We start from the raw sequence: 16,246 nt of genomic DNA on the forward strand, positions 1-16,246 counted from the left end.
TGCCATGTCATAGCATGCGAACTTTCACAGCCAAAATGTACATTTCTGGGTATAAGGGAGCTTCAGCTGGTCTGTGTCATGGCCAAGCCGTACCAATAAAGTAAACATAGTGTTTTACAATAATACTTAACTATATTTATAAGTTCGTATTGCTGTTGGTGGGGGAAAACCTTCCATGTCCAAATTTGGTCGATTTCCTACTTTTATTTCTTTGGGATTGTCCCGTTCAGTCACTTTCAGCCATGTCGCTCGGTGTCGCTCGGCCTTAGCCACATGAACTCCGCATAGCAGTAAGTAGCCTTGCAATTGTATGACATGAACCGAAAGTATTTGTTTTGATTTAGTAATTTATAACATTGTCATTGGAGAAGAAATATTTTTAAAAAATTTCAAGGTACACCCCAGAGTGAGAATACTTTCCTTGTACAGATGGATCTAAGTGGTTGGTTCATATCAAACACAGGGTAAACCCTGGACTGGTCACTAGTTTAGCATAGGGCACAGACAGACAAACAACCGTTCACACTCACATTCAAACCTATTAATTATTTACAGTCTTCAATGCAAGTTTTTGGGACGTGGGATGAAGCCGGAGTACCCGGAGAAAACTCACGCAAGCACCGGAAAGGCCAGAGTAAAGACTTGAAGTCCGAACCTGAAAATCGTAGGGCAGACATGCTGTCCTTCTGGCTCACCATGCTTCCTAATTCAAAAGGTTGGATTCATTGATCTCATTTTCAACACCTGTGTTCAAGTGGCCAAATGTTCAACCTGGCAATCTCCATGTGGCACTGAAAATGCCACAATAAAGCAGAGATCGTGACCCCTTCCCCCCCCCCAGCTAAAACATCTTAGAAAGCCCCAGTAATGAGATGTCTTGTTACAGATGCAAATGCTTGACGTCATCGAGCTCCATTAAGTAAAATGTCATCACTATGGGCACAGCACATGCAATGTGACAATTACCGCATGGGAGAACGTTCTCTACAATTGGAACTCTGCAGAAAGTAAAGCCATACATGGACAGTATGATATTTCCATTTTTGTTCATTGAGGAGTATTCCACTCACTAGCTTGCCTGTGAAATTAATCTTTAACTGCAAGAACACAGCTTCTCCTACAAGGCATCGTAATTGTTAATTACAGTACTCACAGAGGATGGATGTTTGTATTAAATCATACAGTACCTGGCAGTCCAGCATCAATGATTGCAGCTGCAAACTAAAACGTGTCACAGTGTGTGAAAATTTGGTGTTGTATAAGTGAGAACATCATAAATAGTCAAGCAAAACACCTTTTATGACGACACTGTGCCTTGATTGTGTGCTTACTTACATGTGGTTGGACATTCCATTGAGCGTACTTGATGGGTTGCTCACAATGTCAAGATAAGACCACAGTCAATGCATTGCAATAAATGGATTGGGGGTTTGTCAGAGAGGCAGGATCTGACACAATAACCCACATTACAAAAACACAACAGTTTCTTTGAATACTGAATTACCCATAGCTAGGAATGCGTAAAGACGTTTTGGAGGGCTGGTGCTCAAGCCAAAAATTAGGAAATTAGAAAAGAAAAGGAAAAAAAAAACATTCATTCATCCATTTTCTGTACAATTTATCCTAACTAGGGTCTCGGGTGATCCCAGTTTACTTTGGGCAAGAGGCGGGCACACCCTGGACTGGCCGCCAGGCAATCGCAGGGGACATAGACAAACAACCTAAGAAAGATTTAGAGTCTTCAATTAACCAAAGAAGTATTATTTTGAAATGTGGGAAACAGCCAGAGTAAACGGAGAAGCCCCATGCAATCACGGGGCTCCACACAAGAGCCCAGATTTGTTATTTATTTTTGTTAACACTATCAGTATAACTAACAGTAATCAAATACAGTAAATAAAATTATCAATTTGAATAACAGGCAATAAATAATCCTAAAAATATTATAATTGAAAACGTCTCTAAAAGGGCGGCACGGTGGATGACTGGTTAGAGCGTCAGCCTCACAGTTCTGAGGACCGGGGTTCTATCCCCGGCGCCGCCTGCGATTGGCTGGCAACCAGTTCAGGGTGTACCCCGCCTCCTGCCCGATGACAGCTGGGATAGGCTGCAGCACGCCCGCGACCCTTGTGAGGAGAAGCGGCTCAGAAAAAAAGTAAAGCGAAAGTATCTAATATATCTTCTAAAATACAACCATTTACAAAGGAGATGAAGGGAGCAGGATAATTCAGCTACATCACAGGAGTACCCTCTTTGGTGCGCTTGGAAGATTTTTACGACCACACTCTGGATTATTTATATTTCTTGCGCAATGCAAGCAAGAGGTCAGAGTCTTAGAAATACCAAACCCCTTCGGGTAGTTAACAATGAGCCTTTGATTATGCCAATAAAAATCAAGATAAGTAACATTTCTGTAACTATTTTACTTTTTGGTATGTTGTTCTATATCATGGTGGCACGGTGGCCGACTGGTTAGAGCGTCAGCCTCACAGTTCTGAGGACCCGGGTTCAATCCACGGTCCCGCCTGTGTGGAGTTTGCATGTTCTCCCCGTGCCTGCGTGGGTTTTCTCCGGGCACTCCGGTTTCCTCCCACATCCCAAAAACATGCACGTTAATTGAAGAGTCTAAATTGCCCGTAGGCATGACTGTGAGTGCGAATGGTTGTTTGTTTGTATGTGCCCTGCGATTGGCTGGCCACCAGTTCAGGGTGTACCCCGCCTCCTGCCCGATGATAGCTGGGATAGGCTTCTGCATGCCCGCGACCCGAGTGAGGAGACGAGGCTCAGAAAATGGATGGATGTTCTATATCATAGAGCATTATAGCTCACCTTCTACATAGTATTAGTATTACATAGTATTAGTTTGTAATGTTAATAACCTATACAAAAATATTGCCCATTTAAACCTCATCTGTATAAGTATAAATGGTTGTATGAACATATCTCCTTGACTACACATAGAACAGTGGTTTGGCCAGGGTGTTATTAAAAAACATTGTATGTCTGTTTTTATGTTCAACACTTAATTGTGTGAGGTGTCCTACTTGACATTCTACTGTTTAATGTTTGTGACATTTTTCATTGTGATTCCCATTGAGTGTGGCCTGCAGTCATTCAGCTACTGAGGCCCAAAGTGCAGCAGACATCACTGCTGAAGGACACTTAGGTGCAGGGGGTATACATACATTCTTTTCTCTGCAGGATGTTGAAAGCAAATGCTTAATTTCTAAAATGCAGTGTACTTCCAATTGATCAAAATGGAGTTAAAAAAAGTTGGAGTTAATACGTAAAAAGTGGGTTAGCAGGTCTGTGCTGTGACTCTTATGGAGCTGTGGCTTTGTTATAAAGGAATTGCCAGAAAGATGCAGTGTGTTGTTGCATCAAATCAGACAGAAAGAACAACTGCTGGGCCATCTTTTGAGTCAGATGGACCCGTATGAGGTACTGCTGGGATTGGGATGGGAAAAGAAATGAGAACTGGAGCGTTGGGGGCCTAGGCAGTGTGTTAGTTAGATCTCGGACTAGGCTTGCATTTTTGTAAAAACAGACGTGTGTGGTTTAGATGAGAGGCGTCACAACTAATTGACGAACCGATCATCAAATTAATCGACACCTAATTTGAGAATCGATTAATCATTAAGAGCAATTGCTTAACTTAAAATTGTCCAACTCATCTAATTTCAGTCTCTCCACAGTAAATATTCCCTGATCCCTCATTCATGAAAGCAGTCTGATTATCTTTTGTGTTTAATAGTATTCAAAATAAGACATTTGGAAACATCAGCTTTTACTTTGGAATGCAACGAGCAACATTTGCCGCTATTTTCAGACATGTTATGGCCCAAACCAGTAACAGAATCATAATTAATTTAGGGGGAAAATAATTTAATCTACGACTAAAATAATCTTTATTTGCAGTTGTTGTATGAACAACCTGTAACTGACATGTTTTTGAACCTGAAACAGCCTCAGACGTGTGTATATATATATATATATATATATATATAAAATCCAACAAGTAGCCCTCTGCATTAATCAGTACCCAAGTAGCTCTCAGTTTCAAAAAGGTGGGCGAGTACATCACTCACTCATGTTCGATATTGTTTAATTGTTGGTTATTTGGTTTTGTTTCATCATTAACGGCCCCTTTCCAGCAGAATATTTTTTTTCTACAGTTTTATTCATAGCACAGGTCAAAATAAGGCTGTGACAAAATGAGTCTGTGACATGGTTTAAGTTTGACATCAATGCGGTTTGTCGATTGAATGCAAAAGGCAATAAACGGCAGAAGGCTTGCAAAACGGTTGGATTTGAAATTGCCGACAGTGTGACGTAGGTTTGTCAATGAATATTCGGGTTAGGGTTAGTAGTACCTGCTCACTTCAACTCAGCTGAAGGGCAACATGGCACCACTGCTGTACAAATACAGCCTATAAAGTACACATATGTTGTGTTTTACAACAATGCTTGCTATGTTCATCATTTATGATGTAATAGTAGATGAAATAGTAAAGCTTTAAAGATATCTATTAAGCTAACTATAAATTGTACCGTTTGTATTCATTGTGTCATTCTTTTTGTCACTCACTGCTGTAACAAACCGGCTAGCATTGACATTAATGAATAATTGATATCAATTATCAGCGCACATTCTATGAGCTCAGACACTGACGTTAGCAAAATGTCAGACATTGTAGAAAGCACACAGTTTTAACTGCTGCTTATTCATATGAACACAGTGAGCAACTTGATAAGAGGCCCAAGTTTAATTAGTCCCTTGTCGTATTATAATCTTGTCTGCAGTTCATTTGTCTCGCTAGGCAAATATAGCCTTTGCTGGTACTTTACACTGTATGCAAGTGAAATAATAGAAATTATTTTGCTCTGAATTGGCATCATTCGTGTAATAGCAGCATAAAGAGAGGGGTGGGGGTGGGGGGGTCATGTAATTGGATAGCTTTAGATCGGAACCCGGCCACTTCCAAATATAGACTAAAAATCTGCTAAGTATCATGTATCTGCCCATGCGACTGCAGCGTCAATGGAGGTGACCCTCATTTAAATCAGTTTGGGTGAAAGGTCTGCCTTGGCCAACGAAACCATACGGAATGTAAAAGTGATGGAGCTAAACTCCTCTTGAGATTGCATATCTAGCAGAGATTGAATCGAAAACCCCTCAGTTAGTTGCAGCTAAAGTCGTCAGCTATCCCGGGTAGCTGACTTCCTGTGCATGCTACGCTAACAAGCGTGACTACGATTTGATGACATGATTTTTTTGAAGCAGAACTTGATAAAATATGGTTTTTTTTTTTTATGGCCGGTTTCCTCGGACAAAAGTAAAATACATGTTTATTTATTTAGACAACTATGATACATCTAATATTGTCCTCTTTGGTGGCTCTGTGGTGACATCTTGTGTTGAATAAAGACGGAGATGTTTAAAGTTTGTAGATTGGTTTTATCCCGGGCTCTTTCGCCATTTACCCGAACTGAAAAGATGTAGCCATTTGTTCAAATCATGCAAAAACACAACATTAATTAACTTCCACCACCAGCCAGCCCAGAGGATCTGGCGTCTCCACCCTGCTGGGTACCGCGCCACTTGGCCAGCCAAGCTTTGATTTCGAATCATGAACAGCTTTCAAAAATCATGCAGAGGACCTATCAATGTGAGAATGGGGACACAGACACGAAGGCATACATTTGGAATATATCCACAATTCGCAAGGTATAAAACAGACATTTTATCTTCTGTTAACAAACATCAAAGGCACGGCCACAAGTTCTGCTTGCAGTTCCTCTCAACGCCAGTGGGTGGTGCCTCACGCGCATGGGTGAATATTAACCACATAGTCTGCTTGAAGGGAGTGTCCCTCCAATGTTTTGGTGGGGGAAGGAGTCTTTTGAAGACAGGAATCAAGATTTGACGGGAAGCTGCTCATTAGGTTAAGGTCCACTTGACATACACCAGGCATTGTCGTAGTCGCCGTCTCACAGCAGAGCAGCGTGGAGGAGTGGGAGTTCTCAGGTGGTCAAGAGTCTCTGTGACTCCTCAAAGTTGCGGCGTGCATGTCCGCTACAGCAGCATTGATCTGATATAGATTTTCATCTGACACAGTGTTTTATAATATTTTTATCAGATAATTACGTCACTTAAGAATTGTATGTTTTCAGTGTGTTCCCAAATAAGGGCACACCCACAATAAACGGCAGGAATGCATTGTGGACCAATAATGGACAGTCATTGCTATCAAATGGACAATGTAGCCTAAAGTATTATGTAAGTATTATATGTGCAATTTTGCTTGAATCCAGGAAAACTACACCAACAGTGACAGAGCATAATCGCCCAAAAGCATCATCACTGTGTGTGTTCGGGTCTGAGAGGAAAATTTTTATCCGTCGTACATCTTGTTTTCTCATTTTAGTAAGTTTGCTAGTGATACGTTAAAAGACTACAAATTAGTCCACCCATCTGCACCCCACTGATTTAGTCAATGATGTACTGTATGCAATTCAGCAGCGTAATGCAGCCCTATGGGGGGGGCACAAGTCAGTGCAAACTGTAGGCCGGTCCCAAGACCGGATAAATGCAGAGGGCTGTGTCAGGAAGGGCATCCGGCTTAAAACCTTGCCAAACAAATATGAGCGTTCATCCAAAGAATTCCATACCGGATCAGTCGTGGCCCGGGTTAACAACTGTCTGCCACCAGCGCAGTCAACCTGCGGGGCGCCGTTGGAAATTCAGCTACTGTGGGTCGAAGTCAAAGAAGAAGAAGAGGTGGAAAGCTGGTTCTTCGGCAGAAAGAGAGAGAGGAAAGCACAGAGCCTAGAACTGAATGTGGGGACTTTGAATGTTGGGACTATGACAGGACAATCTCGGGAGTTGGCTGACATGATTAGGAGAAAGGTTGATATATTGTGTGTCCAGGAGACCAGGTAGAAAGGCAGTAAGGCTAGAAGTTTAGGGGCAGGGTTTAATTTATTTTACCATGGTGTAGATGGGAAGAGAAATGGAGTCGGGGTTATTTTAAAAGAAGAGTTGGCTAAGAATGTCTTGGAGGTGAAAAGAGTATCAGATCGAGTGATGAGGCTGAAATTTGAAATTGAGGGTGTTTTGTATAATGTGATTAGTGGCTATGCCCCACAGGTAGGATGTGACCTAGAGGTGAAAGAGAAATTCTGGAAGGAGCTAGACAAAGTAGTTCTGAGCATCCCAGACAGAGAGAGAGTCGTGATTGGTGCAGATTGTAATGGACATGTTGGTGAAGGTAATAGGGGTGATGAAGAAGTTATGGGTAACTACGGCATCCAGGAAAGGAACTTGGAGGGACAGATGGTGGTAGACTTTGCAACAAGGATGCAAATGGCTGTAGTGAACACTTTTTTCCAGAAGAGGCACGAACATAGGGTGACCTACAAGAGCGGAGGTAGAAGCATGCAGGTGGATTACATCTTGTGCAGACGATGTAATCTGAAGGAGGTTACCGACTGTAAGGTGGTGCTAGGGGAGGGTGTGGCTAGACAGCATAGGATGGTGGTGTGTAAGATTACTCTGGCGGTGGGGAGGAAGATTAGGAGGACAAAGGCAGAGAAGAGAACCATGTGGTGGAAGCTGAGAGAGTACTTGGTGTATCTTCTGGCAGGAAAGGAGAGAAGGAGACTTGGTGGTGGAACCTCACAGTACAGGAAATCATACAAGGATGAAGGTTAGCTAAGAAGTGGGACACTGAGAGGACCGAGGAGAGGCGAAAGGAATACATTGAGATGCGACACAGGGCAAAGGTCAAACAAGAGGCATATGATGACATGTATGGCAGGTTGGACACTAAAGAAGGAGAAAATGATCTATACAGGCTGGCCAGACAGAGGGATAGAGATGGGAAGGATGTGCAGCAGGTTCGGGTGATTAAGGATAGAGATGGAAATATGTTGACTGGTGCCAGTAGTGTGCTAGCTACATGGAAAGAATACTTCGAGGAGTTGATGAATAAGGAAAATGAGAGAGAAGGGAGAGTAGAAGAGGCAAGTGTGGTGGACCAGGAAGTGGCAATGATTAGTCAGGGGGAAGTTAGAAAGGCATTAAAGAGGATGAAAAATGGAAAGGCAGTTGGTCCTGATGACATTCCTGTGGATGTATGGAAGCATCTAGGAGAGGTGGCTGTGGAGTTTTTGACCAGCTTGTTCAATAGAATTCTAGTGCGTGAGAAGATGCCTGAGGAATGGAGGAAAAGTGTACTGGTGCCCATTTTTAAGAACAAAGGTGATGTGCAGAGCTGTGGCAACTACAGAGGAATAAAGTTGATGAGCCACACAATGAAGTTATGGGAAAGAGTAGTGGAGGCTAGACTCAGGACAGAAGTGAGTATTTGCGAGCAACAGTATGGTTTCATGCCTAGAAAGAGTACCACGGATGTATTATTTGCCTTGAGGATGTTGATGGAAAAGTACAGAGAAGGTCAGAAGGAGCTACATTGTGTCTTTGTAGATCTCGAGAAAGCCTATGACACAGTACCCACAGAGGAACTGTGGTACTGCATGCGGAGGTCTGGAGTGGCAGAGAAGTATGTTAGACTAATACAGGACATGTACGAGGGCAGAAGAACAGCGGTGAGGTGTGCTGTAGGTGTGACAGACGAATTTAAGGTGGACGTGGGACTGCATCAGGTATCAGCCCTGAGCCCCTTCCTTTTTGCAGTGGTGATGGATAGGCTGACAGATGAGGTTACACTGGAATCCCCGTGGACCATGATGTTTGCAGATGACGTGATCTGCAGTGAACTGCAGGGAGCAGCTGGAGGAACAGTTAGGAAGATGGAGGCATGCACTGGAAAGAAGAGAAATGAAGATTAGCCGAAGTAAAACAGAATATATGTGCATGAATGAGAGGAGTGGTGGGGGAAGAGTGAGGCTACAGGGAGAAGAGATAGCAAGGGTGGAGGACTTTAAATACTTGGGGTCACAGCAATGGTGAGTGTGGTCAGGAAGTGAAGAAACGGGTCCAAGCAGGTCGGAATGGGTGGAGGAAGGTGTCAGGTGTGTTATGTGACAGAAGAGTCTCTGCTAGGATGAAGGGCAAAGTTTATAAAACAGTGGTGAGGCCAGCCATGATGTACGGATTAGAGACAGTGGCACTGAAGAGACAACAGGAAGCAGAGCTGGAGGTGGCGGAAATGAAGATGTTGAGGTTCCGCTCTCGGAGTGACCAGATTGGATAAAATTAGAAATGAGCTCATCAGAGGGACAGCCACGGTCCAATGGTTTGGACACATCCATAGTGAGTATATTGGTAGAAGGATGATGAGGATGGAGCTGCCAGCCAAGAGAGCTAGAGGAAGACCAAAGAGAAGGTTGATGGATGTCGTGAGGGAAGACATGAGTTGGTGTTCGAGAGGAGGATGCAGGAGATAGGCTTACATGGAAAAGGATGACGCGCTGTGGCGACCCCTAACGGGACAAGCCGAAAGGAAAAGAAGAAGCAATTCAGCAGCGTGGCAGATATTTGTGTCCTGGTCATTACGGTAATAATAAATGAAAATAATTACCTAGTGTAATCTAATAGTGTAAAATAACAGGCATTGCGTAATATGAAACATGCTCCAGAATTGGTATTGTTCAGTGAGACACTGACACGCAAAAGGTGACCGACCACTGACACAATCTAATGAGGTTGAATGCAAGAGCTATATCAAATATACCTTTGCCACTGTCAGAAAAATATTTCCAATAGGCTCTGATGTTTAGCAATTGGTTTACTCTTCTGAATCTATTTGGCAGTGGTATACACCTATACTGCAACATACTGACACTTAGCAATATGAGAGAGCCTATTGGAAACTGTCCAATGGGATACATTGCTGTTTTTTAAAACCATGCATGTCTTGCGCTTGTAAAAGTACTGTTCCTAGGCAACACAAATAGCCTGAGAGAGGAAGCATAAACTCCTCAAAAGCGTCTAGTACATTTATATTTTTTTTTCTCTGTCACCATTTTGATCCATAGTGGGAGGTGTGGGAGTATATGTGGTATCAGGGACAAAATGTGATGCAAACATGCAAGAAAATAAGAGGTGATACAAAAGAAGGTGGGCAACATGGTGACCTTGTGGTTACCACTTCTGCCTCACACTTCTGAAATTCGGGGTTAGAATCTCAGCTGGTGCCTCAGTTTGGAGTTTGACTATATCTGCCCTGTAATTGGGTGGGAAGCAGTCTATGGTGTAGCTTGCCTCTCACCCAAAGTCAGATGGGATAGAGTCCAGCTCACCCATGACATGAGGACAAGGCAATAAAAAAAAATGGATGGATGGACAAAAGAAAAACACAATAATCCCTGAGAATAACAGTAGTAATTTGAAATGCATCAATTTCGTACTAAATTGTTATCACTCTTTGCATGTGTTTAGAGCACTTATCTTCAAACATATTTAATCCATTTAGATTGGGGTATCCTGGCCAAATGGATTGACCTAACATAAGAGCAAAGGGTGTTCTACCTGTGGCTGCGGTACACATTGAGGAGGAGGATAACGAAGCCCAGGAAGTAACAGGCGAGGTAGGGGCTTCCAAACATCTTGGAGAGTTTCTGTGTCCGGTGCTCCCATCTTGCTACCTGAAGCAAGAAATATCAAGCGAGATGATAACAAAAGCATTCCTCTTTCCTCCCATCCCATAATAGTCAGCACTGTAGTTGAAACGTTGGGGGAATTTTCTCATTTTGAATGTTGTACAGGGTTCATTTGTCTGAATGAAAGAACAGGAACGATATATTGAAATGATTTGAAATGAATGAAACAATTACTGTACGGATGGCTTAGCTGCCAAACGCTAAATAACACTCTGTGGGTTGAGGAAGTGCGTAGAGGACTGGACGGCTGAGCTGGAAAGGAAAAGACGTCGTCACGGCAACGTGTTTCTTTTTCATTGGGGAGAAACGCATTAAAGTGAGAGAAAGGATAAAGATAAGCTGAGCCGAAATAGACTTCATGTGGTGATAAAAGACTGCATCTGGGTTTGCATCTGCTGAATAAACTGAACTCTGATTCCATTATAACAGTGTTGGTGAGGAGTGATTACATATACAGAATAATGTTTTTAAAGCATGTTCGGAGCATGATTGTGTCCTTTAGTAACTAGTCTGTGAGACTGGACTGCCACTGTTGTTATTAATGTTTATTCACGCCATGGGAGAACTGAAAGTAGATTTTTTTACAAACAACTGGAAAATTACCCAATGTGTTAGTAATGATGTGTGATTGGTACGTTAACAAAACTGTCATGGATTAAATGCAGAAGCCAAAATAACCCTAACCCTAACATTCAAGTATGCCTACCATTTAACCAGTTAAAATGCAACTAAATGTTTGAGTTTTTGGAACACTACGTTTGTCAGCTCGTTCTGCCATGAAATGAAACCTTTTGAAATAACTTGGATAACCTCCTGGACACCTCCCTGGTGAGGTGATTTGGGCACATCCCAATGGCAGGAAGCCCTGGGGATGCCTCGGGATCTGCCCGGAAGAGCTGGACGAACTGGCTGGGGAGCGGGAAGCCTGTGCTTCCTTGCTTAAATTGCTGCCCGTGACACCCGACGCCGGATAAGCGGAAAATAATGGATGGATGGATGGATGGATGACTTAACCTTTAGCTTTTTTTAATGGTTTTGTTTCACAGGTTGAGATATAAGAAGACAAGTGCATCAACTTGACATGTACAGTATTCTATGTACCAATAAAGTATGGTGCCACATAAATATTTGTTGTTTTTTTTTTTAAACTTGGTGGTTTTGGCGTAACTTCACGCTATCTTCTTCATATCGTGACATTAAATGGTCTTCGAGTCCCTAGCAATGACTTGTTGGCGGCACAGTTTGCATATTGCCATTTTCTGGTTGGTGTCTGACTTTTTAAAGCCAAAACATGGAATTACAGTTTCCTCTTTTCAGCACGAACTCTTTGGGTTCTCTTTCATCTATTCTCTGCTAATTTTCCACGTGCGGCATGTTGTTTACATCCATTCTCCTCTTGCAGTTCTGTAAATGAGTACTTGTGGGTCATGCAAAAATGCTACCGCAAAGTAGTAGCCCTGCTGCAGGTCCATGAACCTTTATTCATTGTTCACACAATATTAATATACTGTAGTGCACCTAACTAAAGTCACTCTTACACAAAACCCATGATCTCAAAAATCATAAGAAATGAATGATTGCATATAGCCACAAATAAATAACTATTTCCTGTAGGCCAGGCCTAAATGTTATGATGAATTGATATGAAGAACAAATCTCTATTTTACTATTCAATTGGAAGAAGAAAACCCTTCAATCAGAGTAGAATGACTTATTGATTTAACTCCATGCCTTGTAAAAATGTAATACTGTAGAATTATGCTTTTGTCAGTTGTAGTAGCAGCTGAGTGTAGAGATAAAATGGAGAGTGACACAAGTGACACTTTTCATCACCAAGATGTGTGTATAAAAGTGGTTCTAATGGTAAACTATATAAACAGTGTGTGTATAAAAAGTGTTGATCATTTACTTATTTGATAATCCTCAAGAAGGATCTAAAGGTCTATGGAGAACTCTCAAACTCAAACTTTTTAGTTGAAGATAAACATTAATATTCTAAATCTTTGGTACTAAATATTAGTAGGCTAACTAGCTGTCAGAAAATGTAACAGTTTTCCAAAGCAGGAAAAAGTGTTCTAAATTACATCGGGGGAGGGAGGGAGGGTGGTGGGCGTGACTATGTTTGCTTGGGCCCCAAATGACTAGCTGCCTATGCCCTGGTCCAAGCCAGCCGGCACGGCTGCTCAGCATGACTACAAAAGTTGGATTAGCGGCTCATGCATCGATGAAGACGACAGCTAACTCGCTGTGAGACCTAAGTCAATTGCACACATTGACGATTGACACTTCAAACATAAATTACGGTAATTAATTTGCATGCTTCAATTCGGCACCAAGCGGCATCGGATCTTGTCTTCCCCGATGCACACGCAGCCAGGAAAGCCCTGAGCCTGACTGCTTAGAGCCAGCAGGGGCAGGATGGCAGATTGAAGCTTTTTATGAAGCAGGAGAAAAACTAAACCATTTACACCGTTCACACACAGCAGAATAAGCATGCTCACTTTGACTTTTATCAGGAAGGGCTTTTGAGTTTTGACACAGGTAATTTTGATTCATGAGCGTGGCGAAGGTTGGCAATATTCACTTCACTGCATTCTGTTTCAATTCGGCATTGGCGAGGTGGCAAACAGGCAGCGAGAACCCTGGATGCCCTACACCTCGGACGCTACATTCGTGTACCAACAGACTTAACCGAATACTAGAGCTATGTGCAAATCAGTGATGATTCGGATTACCTTGCGAGTCAGCTTTAAAAAAAAAAAAAAAAAAGAAAAAAAAAAATCAGAAATCGTAATTTTTGCATTTGAATCAAAATGAATCAAGAACTCCATACTATCAGAATCAGAATCATTTTTATTTGCCAAGTATGTCCAAAACACACAAGGAATTTGTTTCTGGTAGTTGGAGCCGCTCTAGTACAACAGACAGTCAATTTACAGAACACTTTGGAGACCCTATTGGGTATAAAAGGAGCTTCCCTGAATTACTCAGTCGTTCACAAGCAAAGATGGGGCAAGGTTCACCTCTTTGTGAACAAGTGTTTGGGAAAATAGTCGAACAGTTTAAGGACAATGTTCTTCAACGTACAATTGCAAGGAATTTAGGGATTTCATCATCTACCGTCCATAATATCATCAAAAGGTTGAGAGAATCTGGAGAAATCACTGCATGTAAGCGGCAAGGCCGAAAAACAACATTGAATGCCCATGCCCTTCGATCCCTCAGGCGGCACTGGATCAAAAACAGACATCAATGTGTAAAGGATATCACCACGTGGGCTCAGGAACACTTCAGAAAACCAATGCCAGTAAATACAGTTTGGCGCAACATCCGTAAGTGCAACTTGAAACTCTACGATGCAAAGCAAAAGCCATTTCTCAACAACACCCAGAAACGCCGACGCCTTCTCTCTGAGAAACATATGCTGCCATCCAAGCAACGTTTTTTTCATGGACGCCCCTGCTTATTTCAGCGAGACAATGCCAAACCACATTCTGCACGTTACAACAGCGTGGCTTCGTTGTAAAAAGAGTGCAGGGACTAGACTGGCCTGCCTGCTCTCTCTAACTTTGTCTCCAAAACATCGAACCGTGGCTGTCCCTCTGATGAGCTCATTTATAATTTTATCCAACCTGGTCACTCCGAGAGCGAACCTCAACATCTTAATTTCCGCCACTTCCAGCTCTGCTTCCTGTTGTCTGTTTAGTGCCACTGTCTCTAATCCGTACATCATGGCTGGCCTCACCACTGTTTTATAAACTTTGCCCTTCATCCTAGCAGAGACTCTTCTGTCACATAACACAACTGACACCTTCCTCCACACATTCCGACCTGCTTGGACCAGTTTCTTCACTTGCTGACCACACTCACCATTGCTGTGACCCCAAGTATTTAAAGTCCTCCACCCTTGCTATCTCTTCTCCCTGTAGCCTCACTCTTCCACCACCACCCCTCTCATTCATGCACATATATTGTCTTACTTCGGCTATTCTTCATTCCTCTGCTTTCCAGTGCATACCTCCATCTTTCTAACCCTTTCTCCATCTGCTCCCTGCTTTCACTGCAGATCACAATGTCATCTGCAAACATCATGGTCCACAGGGATTTAAGCCTAACCTCATCGGTTAGCCTATCCATCACCACTGCAAACAGGAAGGGGCTCAGGGCTGATCCCTGATGCAGTCTCACCTCCACCTTAAATTCGTCTGTCAGAGCTAGAGCACACCTCACCACTGTTCTGCTGCCCTCGTACATGTCCTGTATTATTCTAACATACTTCTCTGCCACTCCAAACTTCCGCATGCAGTACCACAGTTCCTCTCTGGGTACTTTGTCACAGACTTTCTCTAGATCAACAAAGACACAATGTAGCTCCTTCTGACCTTCTCTGTACTTTTCCATCAACATCCTCAAGGCAAATAATGCATATGTGGTACTCTTTCTAGGCATGAAACCATAGTGGTGCTCGCAAATACTAACTTTTGTCCTGAGTTTAGCCTCCACTACTCTTTCCCATATCTTTATTGTGTGGCTCATCAACTTTATTCCTCTTTCGTTCCCACAGCTCTGCACATCACCCTTGTGCTTAAAAATTGGCACCAGCACACTTTTCCTCCATTCCTCAGGCATCTTCTCACGCACTAGAATTCAATTGAACAAGCCGGTAAAAAAAACTCCACAGCCACCTCTCCTAGATGCTTCCATACCTCCACATGAATGTCATCAGGACCAACTGCCTTTCCATTTTTCATCCTCTTTAATGTCTTTCTAACTTCCCCCCCCTTACTAATCACTGCCACTTCCTGGTACACCACACTTGCCCCTTCTACTCTCCCTTCTCTCTCATTTTCCTCATTCATCGACTCCTCGAAGTATTCTTTCCATCGAGCTAGCACACTGCTGGCACCAGTCAACATATTTCCATCTCTATCCTTAATCACCCTAAACTGTTGCACATCCTTCCCATCTCTCTCCATCTGTCTGGCCAGCCTGTACAGATCCTTTTCTCCTTCTTTATTGTCCAACCTGCCATACATGTCATCATATGCCTCTTGTTTGGACTTTGCCACCTCTACCTTTGCCCTGTGTCGCATCTCAATGTATTCCTTTCACCTCTCCTCAGTCCTCTCAGTGTCCCACTTCTTCTTAGCTAACCTCTTTCCTTTCCTGTAGTGTGAGGTTCCACCATCAAGTCTCCTTCTCTCCTTTCCTGCCAGAAGATACACCAAGTACTCTCCTGCCTGTCTCTCTGATCACCTTGGCTGCAGTGGTCCATTCTTCTGGAAGCTCCTCCTGTTCACAGAGAGCCTGTCTCACCACTTCCCGAAAAGCTGCACAACACTCGTCCTGTCTCAGCTTCCACCACATGGTTCTCTGCTCTGCCTTCCTAATCTTCCTCCCCACCACCAGAGTCATTTTACACACCACCATCCTATGCAGTCTCGCCACACTCTCCCCTACCACAACCTTACAGTCGGTAACCTCCTTCAGATTACATCGTCTGCACAAGATGTAATCCACCTGCGTGCTTCTACTTCTGCTCTTGTAGGTCACCCTATGTTCCTCCCTCTTCTGGAATAAAAGTGTTCATTACAGCTATTGGCATCCTTTTTGCAAAGTC

General features: G+C 43.0%; 1 protein-coding gene across 1 annotated transcript in view; it reads right to left on the bottom strand.

The window, feature by feature from the left end:
* Positions 1–16,246, bottom strand: part of pemt (phosphatidylethanolamine N-methyltransferase) — a 51,257-nt gene that overhangs the window by 20,089 nt on the left and 14,922 nt on the right. The window contains exon 3 of the mRNA XM_061706211.1: positions 10,496–10,611. Within this exon, the coding sequence (XP_061562195.1) occupies positions 10,496–10,611 (116 nt within the window). The remainder of the gene's footprint in view (positions 1–10,495; positions 10,612–16,246) is intronic.

This window comes from Phycodurus eques, chromosome 19 (assembly GCF_024500275.1).
Source record: "Phycodurus eques isolate BA_2022a chromosome 19, UOR_Pequ_1.1, whole genome shotgun sequence".
NCBI classification, from domain to species: domain Eukaryota; kingdom Metazoa; phylum Chordata; class Actinopteri; order Syngnathiformes; family Syngnathidae; genus Phycodurus; species Phycodurus eques.